This window comes from Nansenia antarctica (assembly GCF_963989245.1).
Source record: "Nansenia antarctica genome assembly, chromosome: 20".
NCBI lineage: Eukaryota > Metazoa > Chordata > Actinopteri > Argentiniformes > Microstomatidae > Nansenia > Nansenia antarctica.
The window spans coordinates 4,129,486-4,141,985 of NC_137693.1; the positions used below are offsets into that span (position 1 = coordinate 4,129,486).

Genomic DNA, 12,500 nt, shown 5'->3' on the forward strand with positions numbered 1-12,500 from the left:
GTATGTTTTTGTAGTCCACTAAATCTAAGACTACAATTCCCTTGATGCCTAGCCACTAGGTGACATTTTGGACACAGGTGTTGTGCATTGGCTAAATCAAGTGATGTTGTTTGAACCCTTGATAGTTATACCACTGCATTCACTTGTCTGCTTTATGCCTGAAGAAGGTCTATGATAGAAAGCTCGCAATAAACTACGTTTTTTTGCACAGTGTTTGAGTGTGTGGATGCTGTTATTTTGCACATTATTGACGGAACTGTTATTCATGTTGTCTCTCTTCTCAATGATAATGATCATACATTATAGTACATGATACACTTGACTGTTTTGGCAATGTTTACATTTGTATTGGCAATAAAGGTCATTGTATTGAAGTGAATTGAGGTCAATGGGATGTGTTATTATGTCACAGGTGTTTGCTTCGGATGCAGACGAGGGGGATAACGGGCTGGTTCTGTATGAGATCAACCGCCGCCAGAGCGACCCCGACCGCTACTTTGTCATGGATACCAAGTCAGGAGTCATAACGCTGAACCGGCCGCTGGACTTTGAGCTGAAGAGGGTCCACGAGCTGGTGGTCCAGGCCCGGGACAACGCCAGTCACCCAGAGGTCAGCAACACACCCCTAGTTCTATATCACACCCCTAGTTCTATACCAAGCCCTCATTAACACTAGAACAGCCGTACCTACTATAAGAGCCGCCTCTGGGGTGAAATCACCATAGTCTTCACAATGGAAAGCTGATGTTTACACACAACGACCACTAGTTGTCCGTCTTGTAAATTAGCCTGCTTCCTACACAGAAAAACTACAAAATATCTTTATACTAGCTTATCCTGATGTTTTTTGACAGTTTTTATTTTATTTTGAAAATGTAAGGATACTGGTTTGTAGAACGCACATATCTAGGAAAAGTCATGAAAGGAGGGTCCTGAAATTTGATTGAGTGCAAAGATATATATTTTTTCTTTCAAATGACCCCATCCATGGCTGTTCTAGTGTTAAAGGTTCAATCTACAACATTGATTTCTCTTATATAAATTCTACTACACATGTATACAGTACATACCTACACAACAGAGGTCTATCACTGAGACCTACCAGACCCTACTCAGTTTACAAACCCTTTGACGAGAAATAGAAATGTACAGATCGCACCTTTAATTCATTGTCCCTGAGCCTCTGTGTGTAGAGGTTTAGTCATCTGAACATGACGAAAGCCCTTTTGCTGGAGACAAAGTGACGAGTAGTGTTTTTTCCCTGTCATTACTTCTAGGTGACCAACGCGTTCGTCACGATCCACGTCCGCGACTTCAACGACAACCAGCCCACCATGACCATCATCTTCCTCAGCGAGGACGGCTCCCCCAGGATCTCCGAAGGCGCCCAGCCGGGTCAGTACGTCGCCCGGATCTCTGTCACGGACCCCGACTACGGCGAGTACGCCAACGTGAACGTCTCCTTGGAGGGCGGGGACGGGAAGTTCGCCCTGACGACCAAGGACAGCATCATTTACCTGATCTGCGTGGACCAGGTGTTGGACCGCGAGGAGAGGGACTCGTATGAGCTGAGGGTGATGGCCACAGACTCCGGCACCCCCCCCCTGAGGGCCGAGTCGTCCTTCATCATCCAGGTGACGGACGTGAACGACAACCCCCCTCTGTTCGACCAGCAGGCCTACCGACAGACCATCCCGGAGGTGGTCTACCCCGGCTCCTTCGTCTTACAGGTCACGGCCAGGGACAAGGACCAGGGTCCCAACGGGGACATCAAGTACAGCCTCCTCAAAGACAAGAACACCCACTCGGACTGGTTCTCCATCGACCCGGTGACGGGGATCATCACCACGGCCACGGCGCTGGATTACGAGTCGGAGCCGGCGCCGAGCGTGACGGTGGTGGCCACCGACAACGGCCGGCCGCCCCTGTCGTCCACGGCCAGGGTGGACGTCGTGCTGCAGGATGTAAACGACAACGAGCCCGTGTTCTCCAGCGTGTTCTACAACGTGTCCCTCAAAGAGAACACCGCCGCCGGGACCTGCTTCTTAGAGGTAGGAAACGACTTTCTCTACCCCCCTCCCCTCCCCTCCCCCGCCCCGCCCTCTCTCTCTCTGTCTCTCTCTTCTTTTTTTTCCCGTTCCTGCTCCTGGTCACCAGACATAATGTCCCGTGAGTGCAGCCCAAAGTAGCTGCCCCCCTGTCTATAGTACGAGTGTGTAGGAGCCATGCATCGCCCCTCAACGGACCTCACTTACTGTATACTATCCACTCTTTATTCACTCTCCCCTCACTCACACCCTCCCTTAAGCTCTCCCTCTGATGACTCCCCAGCAACCGGGCCTGATTTATAGACAGATATAAACGAGTCTGGAAAAGTCAAATCATGTATGAAGCGATACACTGTCTCCGAGCCATATTTTAACAAGCCGAGGTGCACTCAAGAGGTAGGCGCTGACATGCCTTGATGTGATTCATAAAAAAAAGGGCCATATGAAAAGTACAGCACAGCCCCATGGAATGTGTTCATTTTGAGAAAAGAAGGGGGGGGGATTTATAAAGGTATGGGAGGGAGAGAGAGAGTGAGTGTGAGACAGAGAGAGAGAGAGAAAGAGTGTGTGAGACAGAGAGAGAGAGAGAGAGAAAGAGTGTGAGAGATAAAGAGAGAGAGAGAGAGGGTTCACCTGCATTCCTGAAGCTACAGACAGAGGGGAGGAGATTTACTCTGTGTCCTCTCGCTCACCTCGGATGGGTCACCATGGTAACAGAGACCAGCAGTGTAGGGTGAGCCCTTCAGAAATTCTCGGTATCCCTCTGCTATCTCACGGTAGCTTGACTACGCTTTCATCTCAACTCCAACGGGTCTTATGCATGAGGAGATTCCCTCGTGAGAGAGAAAAGATGATCTGGTAGTTTTTTTTTTGCCTTCTCACCTGCGGGAGGCAACGTGGGGTCTAACGTGCGGCCATGGAATCCCTCTATACCGTAGCGACCATGCGTCGTTTACACCAACTGTTTTCTCAGGTTGTTTTTTACCCGTCTGTCGAAGGGAAAAGACTGAATGCTGAAAGGGGAAAATACCCTGTTTTTCTTTCTCTGCTTTTTATAGAATCTCTGCTGCCTGACTTCAAAGTACTGCAGTGGTACCAAGCTCTCCATGCCTTCCATAGAACAGGGTTTAGATAAATAGTGGAATTCCACATTGTTGCAGGTTAATGTAGCTTGTATTTTAGAGAGCGTGGTCTGTTGGTGCTCTGCTGAATTTCTGGCATATGGGCCTTCTCCCGTGGGAGGACAGGAGAGGAAAGAGGGGAAGGGAATGACAGAAGGAGAGGAGGAGGGATTGTGGGAAAGAGGGAAGGCTGTGAAAGAAGGGAGGAAAGAGAGAGAAGTGATGGGTAGATGTTAAAGAGGAGAGGGGAGACAGGCCTTGACAGCCTCTTTACTCATTCGGCGGGATCAGAAGATACGTCATTCCTTCTGATCCTACATAAATCCAAACATCGCCATAAGGAAAATAATCGCTCATAAGACGAATCGAAATTCATGTTAAAACAAAACATACCGCCAGTCCCTGTGTCATGTAATTGGCTCCTCGTTAGGCAGTTCTGTTCATTTTGGGTTAGGTTTAGGTTTTTGGCACCAAAATAAACAAGATAATGAAACCCCCCAAAATCTGTTACTACCTCTCCTCCGGTCGCTCCTGCTGTTGCTTCCACTACTGGGTTCCTAGCCAACAGTTCTCCTGGTGTTCCTCCGAAAGCCTAATCTCATGCCAGACATCACGGGTAGTTTCCCGATTCACCGGAGAGAGAGCGAATGAGGCAAGATTCGTTCATTCCGGCAATGTTCCTGAAGACAGTAGACAGTGTCGGTTCAAGCCAAGCCAAGCCAAGCCAAGATTCCCTGTGATTCCCCTGTTCCCGATTTTTAAATAATATGATGTTAATTTACTGACATCATTATGTTTGCAGTATTTTCCAGGTGTCTGTTAGCCAAGGGCAGGGAAGTTGACCCTCTTCAGACAATGGCTAGCAAACATTATTACAGCATTACAACTGAGGTTTCTCTCATTTCCGAATATAGAATTCAAATCGCCACACCAAAACTTACAATAGCAGTCGTTTCATAATATCCCCCAAACTAGAGGTGTTGTCTTGACTCCTCTTCCACTCCAAGTTTACATTTTCTTGGGAGTTTTCCCCGGCACTCAGCACTTTGAATTTCGTCAAGTAAAAAAACTCTTGACTTGTCCATAACAGAAGAGAGGAAAGGAGACATTAGACATTGACATTTCAGAGATATACACGGCATTCAAGGTTTGACCCTATCAGGGTCATTACTGTGTGTGTGAAAATAGAGCAGAAACGGCCGCGGGCATGTTCGCGAGCGGAAGGCGTTAGGAGTAGGAAAGCGAGGTGAGGCAGGGTGCGTTTGCTAACGTCTGACCGCGCTAGCCTTTCCTAAGTGGCCTAGCCTTTTTCTGCTTCTCTCTCATAGTCTGTAGGAAGCTGCTTATCAGTGTCTGCAGTATAGAGGAGTGTAATGCAGTGGACTGTTTACTTAGCAGAAACACAAAGGACTTATTTATTTCTTGGTTTCCCTGCCTCCACTCTCCACTCCCCTGTTTCCCACTAGCTTCCTCTGAGTATTTCCCAGGCGAGAGAGGTTGGAGCACACACACGGACACACACAGACACGAACATGCGCGCGCACACACACACACACACACACACACACACACACGCACACACGCACAAACGCACACACGCACACACACACACACACACACACACACACACACACACACACGCACACATACACATACACACACCACACACACGCACGCACACGCTCACACACACACAGTTGAGCTTTTCATTCTCCCTGGCCAGGGGTCACCTCTACCCAATTTCCATCTGATGGCGTGTCAGGGCTGGTTAAACGTGATGGTAGTCAGGGGAAGACCACGCGTGTTGCATGCTAAAGAACACAGTCAGTACCTGTATGCTCGGCGTAAGAGTCCCGTGAGACATCACACAGTAGCCTACCCTGATCCACGCCCATGTGTCCGTTTATATCCGGCCTTGTGAAAGGCATTCGTACGAGTAGGTTGCCATGGCATTACGTGACGTTAGAATTATAAGGTTCTTCCATTTTGTTCAAAATTTAGTTTTTTACATAATCTGATCCATTAGGTGTTTATTAATGCCTGTGTGGTGTTATTTTTAAAATGTTGCCATTTTTGAGTTAGTAATTCATAAAATACAAAGGTTCCATCTCACAAAACATAATGGAATGTAAAAACTTTGACGCTCAATATCTCTGAACTGCCCTAAACGGAGATAAAACCTTATAATTCCAAGATCACGAAGCGAGTTTGATTCGTCCACTTACGGTTGGACCGCATACCTCCATGTCTGTCGAGTATGAGACGGCGTTTGGACTCGATTCAGGCGTGTCTGGGATTCCAGTCATGTGCGTCCGACTCCCCAAGATTCCCCAAGAATTTGCGATCTGATCCCAGGTTTGTGTCAGTCAGACATGTGATGTCAATCAAGCGGGAGTGAGTGGTAATGTCGTTGAGGTCTGCGTGAGTGGATGTGATAACATTCAGGTTTGGGGATCTGCAGCTCGGAGCTTTTTATCAGCTCCCTCTGTGAGCCAGACACTCTTCTCTTTCCGGTATGATCCGTGCCTTGGCGACCGCCAGTCATGTTTGAATGGCAGGCTCGTCTGCTCGACTCCGGCAGCTTCCAGCCCTGGGGAAGCCATCGCTGATCCTGCCGAACAGTAGCAGGCGCGCTCCTACAGGATGGAAGGCTGTGAACGGTGACAACATGTGACATCTTTTGATGGACGACGTGACAGTTTGGAGCGCCTCTCTTTCCCTTTCGTCTGTGGACTTCACAATGTTGTTTTTTTCCTCTCTCTCCAATAATAGCATGCAGCTGAGGTGTGTGTGTGTGTGTGAGTGTGTGTGTGTGTGTGTGTGTGTGTGTGTGTGAGTGTGTGTGTGTGTGTGTGTGTGAGTGTGAGTGTGAGTGTGTGTGTGTTTGTGTTTCTTTAGGGGTGAGTGTGTGTGTGTGTGTGTGTGTGTGTACGTATGTCTGTGTATATGTGTGTGTGTGTGTGTGTGTGTACGTACGTATGTCTGTGTAGATGTGTGTGTGTGTGTGTGTGTTTGTGTTTCTTTATGTTTCTGTGTGTGTGTGTGTGTGTGTACATATGCGTGTCAGCCAGAGTAACTCCCCAGCTACAGGTGAAGTATCTCCCATGTGATGTTAAGCATGTGTTTTCCTGTTCAGGGCTGTTAAAGGGCCCTCAATCATTCAGAGACAGACACACAGATGTGCTCAGCTGAGAGAAGAGAGAGTGGCGGGGCTAACGGTCGTTCACTGGGTGTTCGATGGGTCGACGGGTGAACGTGGACCAACGCGTCGGCCTAGTTCGGTGTGCTGTGGTGGGAGAGAAGGGGAAGATAGATAGATAGAAACATTCACACGACGAAAGAGAGGGGGAAAAAGATAGGAGGGGACAGGGTTAGGAGTGAGAGAACGCAAGAGTGAGACAGTCGACGAGGGAGGTGGGAGAGATAGTGACAGAGAAGGAATGTGAGAGGGAGGAAATGATTGTTAAATGGAGGGGGAGGTGTTTATGTGTGTGAGGGGGAAGAGAGCATGAAAGGAATGGGGGAGCAGCAGACAGGTCTTTTAACAGGTGCAGTTAGTATGCCTTGACTCCTCACAAAACCAATAAAATAATCATTCTATCCCTGGCTGTCAGAGCAATCATCTTTTCCTGTGGCCATATGGAACGACTAATCATGTTGAACACACACACACACCGACACACACCCACACACCATCAGAGTTAATAAACCCACTGTCTCCCAGACATATGGAGACCCTCACTGAGAGGGGGAAGCTGTTCCGAGATGACTTCCTGTAACAGTAGACCCCCCCCCCCCCACCCCTCCTCACACACACATACACACACACACACACACACCCCTCCCCTCCCTGCCGGAAACCAGAGCCAGACCACAGCTTCCACACCGCACTCTCTCACTCGCCACCAGCCCCGACTCACACACTCACACACACACACACACAGTAGACTTTATTAAGGTGGTCCCTTCTCCCCCCCCCGCCCTATCTTCTCCTCCCTCCTGGTGACATGTGAGTCCTTGTGCTGCAGGTTGTAGTGAGACCCTGGGTGGTGTGTTTTCATTAATCTGTCAGTCTGTTTAATTTGGCTTGGCTTATGTTCCCTTTAGAGAGAGCTGCAGGTTGGAACCATCACTGTCACCTCGACACGCCTAAGCTGCATATCTAATGGTTGATCACTCAAGACGGCTGGGTCTCACACACACTCACACACACACGCACGCACGCACGCATGCACACACACATACACGCACACATACATACGCATAGACGCACGCACGCACGCATGCAGCACACACACACACACACACACACACACACACACACACACACACACACACACAGGCGACTGGCAACAAATAATTTCTAAATGGGTAGAGTTATTAAGGCAAACAGCTGGTCCTCTTCCCCCCTTCACACGCTCGCACGCACACGCACAGACACACACACACACACACAGACGACACACACACACACACAGACGACACACTTGTAATTGGCATATTGATGTCCTCAGCTCTCAGCTGCTGGCGGTGTTGACAGGGTGTGTGACGGGGGATCAGTGTGCTATGTGAGCTATTCCCCTAACATCCATATAGCATCCATCACCGCTCAACATGCATCCATCACCTGTTACTGCCCCCTCAGACGTACCACACCGGTACCACACCAAGCCGGTATAGGCAACACAAGTAGATCTGAGACAATTTGATTGATTTATATCTTTTTGCAATGTACACCAGTGGTGTAGTCTAGTTTTTTCTAGTGGGTATACTGTGATTTTTCCGTCCCAGCCTCATATCGTTCATTTCGGAACGCCATAAAAATAAATCTGCGCTCCCTGTCTAACGTTATATAACATTACATGTTACAAGGCTGATCTGTGCAGGATAGTGCTACATTTTGACATAATTATTTCATGTCGCATCTCCCCCCGTTGATGGTATACGACGCTATAGTCAGTCCCAATGGTCCAAAAGTCAAGTGCTTCGTAACACAGACGGGGTGAATTTTATGAATGAAAGTGTGAAAGTTCTGTCACAAAACGCTGTTACGTATCCTCGCACATTTTTTACGTGGGTATACGGAAATCCTTGGCCTTTCCAAGTGGGTATACGGCGTAGTCCTGCCTATCACGTAGACTACACCACTGATGTACACTATATATATATATATATATATATATATATATATATATATATATATATGTTGCACTACTACACTTTCTAAAAGGCTAGATGGAATCTTCACTGAATTATTGATTTGGGATTCAGAGACATAAAAAATCAAGGCATCAGACCATCATTCATACTCCAGACTCCTCCCCTTTTTTAATTTATTTAAATAGTTTACCTCAAAGGCAGTCTGATGGTTCCATATCACTGCTTCTGGGCATGTGTTGTGTTTTCAGCCTATCAAAGAGGTTACTCATGTGTGATCTGATTGGCTGATGGGTGGCAGTGCGCCTCATTAACCCCAATACTCACTACCATATGGCAGGGAAGGTTATACAATTCTCTCTTTTGCTCTCTCTTTCTCTCTCTCTCTCTCTCTCTCTCTCTCTCTCTCTCTCTCTCTCTTTTGCTCTCTCTTTCTCTCTCTCTCTAGTGTCTCTCTCTCTCAGCAGCACACTCTCATACTATTAGACACAGTATTGACTGTACCGCTACAGTAAATAGCTGGAGCTGCAACGTTTGCAGAAAAAGTGCTATACAAATAAAAGTTATTATTAGTATTATTATTACTGCTGAGTGGCCGCAAACATCCATATCGCCAGTTTTCAGAGAAGGAGAGAAGACAGGATGCAAAGAACAGGGAGGGCATCTATCTCAGGGAGTAAAGGTCTCCATCATCTGTAGCCAGTCTAGAGTCGACAGACCTAGTTTGATCCTCAGCCCAGAGGCTGTCTGTGCCTATAGAATCCACGCTGCTATCACACCGCTGGAAGCTAAACATGGACAGCCTCTGTTCTCTCTCTCTCTGTCTCTCTCTACCTCTCTTTCCATCCATCACTGTCTCTCCGTTCTTCCAACAATCTGACCTGTTGTCTCTCTCTCTCTCTCTCTCTCTCTCTCTCTCTCTCTCTCTCTCTCTCTCTCTCTCTCTCTCTCTCTCTCTCTCTCTCTCGATTTCCTTTCATACCTCTGTTCCCTAGCGTTACTTCCACTCTGTCTTTCAATGAATCCGTCTCTTTTCATCCCTCCCTCTATCTCCTCATGATGTCCTTAACATCCCCCCCATCCCCCCCCCCAGTCTCTCTCCCTTTACACAGCCTGTTTTCCTTTCACACTTATCTCTCCTCCAGACCCTCTCTGTATCTCCCTTAGCTGTTCTCCACCCTCTCTCCCTGTCTCATCCCTTATCTGTATCCCCCTGCTCTCCCCTCTGCTGGCTGGGTGGGATGAACACACACACACAGTCACACTCATACACACGCACGCAAACACACACACACACACACAGCCTCAGCAGGTGATCCGGAGGCCCCCTAACCATTCTTTAGGTCACACTAATCTAATTTCAAAACACAGTGAGGTAAGTCTGTGTAAACGAGTGCGCTTCCTACGGAGCGTGTTTGCTTTCGGAGGTGCTGCGTTGGTCGAGACAGCAGGTGGTCAGTGAATTAAGGGCGAAAGGGGTTTTATGGCGCTCCTTTCCCAGAGTATCAGATTTAGTCAATATGATATTCAGTCGAATTGGGTATTAGAGATGGGGACAGAGGGGGGGTCAGGTAAGGTTCAGACCAACAGTGCTCTGGAACACGTGCAGCTGGAGAACCAGGATGGAGGATGGTGCATTCTGGGATTCTAAAGAGGCTTAAAGGGGCAATCTGGGATTGGTACATGAATTTTGGTACTTTTAAATTAATGATATTGTAGTTGTTGGTTTGAGGGATATGAAGAAGGACTAGGAGCACATGGTTAATGTGTAAACAAGAGCTGTGTTTATTGCACACTCTGCATTCACTTCCTCATTCACACTTCCTGGTCGCCTTAAATACACCTCATCACCCTGCTAAGGCACCTGGGTAATGTAGTGAATTCGCCCTGATCACTCAGTGGGTGTCTAGTCACCACAATATACTGTATATATGTTACGGTACATGTGGGAATACGGTACATGTGGGGAAACTAGGGTTAGGGTTAGGTGCTAGGGTGACTTGGTACATGCTGGCATGTCTAACCCTAACCCTAACCGTAACCCTAACCCTAATCCTAACCCTAACCGTAGCACCATAGTACCTAACCCGAACCCTAGTTTTCCCACATGTACCGTAACATATCCATTGATTCTTGAAGAATTGCCTCATGAGCTTAATTCAGTATCTTACCCCATAAGAACCCAAAATATAATCTTGTTTGATTTGAGCTTTAAAACATGACTAAAACGATCATGTTGATCCCATGAACGGCCAGCCCTTGCGTCCATAACTGTTTCGATCAATTTGACAGTAGTTAGGGCCTACATTTGTAGGGGCGGGGAGACCCGCTTTGCTGTTGTATGAATCCCCAGATTGCCCCTTTTTTAATGAAACCAGTGCTGTTTATTTCTGGGGCCATGTGTGAGTGCGTGCTTAGAGCTGCTATCTGGCTGACCCCGCTCCTCGGTTGTTGTGTCTGTGTCCCTCCTCTCCCCACTCGCTATTTATGTTCCTCTCAGAGAGGTCAGCTGAGCCCCAGATGTTTGTGTTCTTGACTCCAATCCTCTCCTATAAGTCATCTCACTTGTCCTCGTCTCCTCCCGGTTTAATTCTCTGGTGTAGAGAGAGAGAGACGGTGAGAGAAAGAAAGAAAGAGAGAGAGATACAACTGTACGATTTTGGTGGTTTTCGAAGCTTGGCGGTTCCCGTATCGGTCCGGAACGGTCCCGCTTGCCAAGACGTCAGCCGCGAACGGTCAGCTCTGTACCGTGGGGTCTGGTCCGTTTGGCACTCGCAGCGGTAGTGTAGTCTTTGGTTCTGCTCCTCGCAAAACCGAACGTTTTGGAATGAAATAAGATGGCCGACGCACTACTAGAGCCAACACAGGCCTATCGTTTTCCTCACCTAAGTTCCTCTCTCCCCTTTGTTTCTTCATCATCCGCTTGTTTTTCTCCGCTATTCGATACGTTTCCACTCAGCGTACGCTGGATTGTCTTTTCCCAAGACCCCGGTCTTTTAAAGAGTGTTTGGTGCCGCGTACTGTCTGTGAAAGGTTAGAATAACACTAGAGAGAGAGAGAGTGAAGGAGAGCATTTTCCACTCTCCCTCAGTGGAATCTTTTATTAGAAAATCTACTACTTCCCACCTGCACCCCCACCCCCCCCCCCCCCTCTCTCTCTCTTTCTCTCTCTCTATCACTACCCTGCACTCTCTGGTGTCCCTGAGCTGTCTTTGAGCTGTGGGCCGTTTATTCCTCACAGAGGAGTCGTGTGTGTGTGTGTGTGTGTGTGTGTGTGTGTGTGTGTGTGTGTGTGTATGTGTGTATGTGTGTCTGTCCATATGTGTGTCCATATGTGTGTCCATATGTGTGTCCGTATGTGTCCGTATGTGTGTGTGTGTGTGTGTGTGTGTGTCCATATGTGTGTGTGTCCATATGTATGTCCATATGTGTGTCCGTATGTGTGTGTGTGTGTGTGTGTGTGTGTGTGTGTGTGTGTGTGTGTGTGTGTGTGTGTCTGTGCGTGCATGCGCCCGTGGGTGTGTGCGTGGGTGTCAGTCAAAGTTGGCTGTGTTAAAAAAAAAAAAAAAGGGAAAAAGTTTAATACGCTCTTGTGGACAACCGCTGTGATGTTTTTACGTGTATTTACGTGTCCCTAGGAGGGGAGGGGAGGGGGGGGGGGCAGACAATGACAATGAGTACCAGGAGAGGTGCTGAGAAATGCTACTACAAACTGGAAAACTCTGAAATGAAAGCCAGCAGATGGATCTATGCAGAGTCCCCTCTGAACTCCTCCGATATTAGTGTCACCTGGTTTTCAAACGATCCGAAGCGAGGGTCTCTTTCAAAGCCTCCGCGTACTCCGTGAACCCAGCCAGCCATAATAGGCAGGGTATTAATTTAATAAGCAGGGTTGAGTGGAGGTAACCACAGTGTCTTTTTCCTATTAGAGCGTGCACAGGAACAAGCCAAGTGCGGGCTAGCAGACCTCTCACTACCACTCTGCGGTCGACACACACTCTCTCCCCAGCTCTCCTCACTCTCGCTGCACCTTGGGTTATGAACCATTTCATTTATCAGTTTAACACCCACACACACACCCACCCACACACACACACACACACACACACACACACACACACTTTCACACACGCTTTCACTCACTCATTGAGAAAGACACAGACAATTGCACATC

At 48.0% G+C, this 12,500-nt stretch overlaps 1 protein-coding gene across 1 annotated transcript in view; it reads left to right on the forward strand.

The window, feature by feature from the left end:
• The window catches only part of dchs1b (dachsous cadherin-related 1b), a gene marked incomplete at both ends in the record, with an annotated part of 82,113 nt that overhangs the window by 1,365 nt on the left and 68,248 nt on the right, over positions 1-12,500 (forward strand). The window contains 2 exons of the mRNA XM_080549779.1: positions 413-610; positions 1,278-2,051. Of these exons, the coding sequence (XP_080405905.1) occupies positions 413-610; positions 1,278-2,051 (972 nt within the window). The remainder of the gene's footprint in view (positions 1-412; positions 611-1,277; positions 2,052-12,500) is intronic.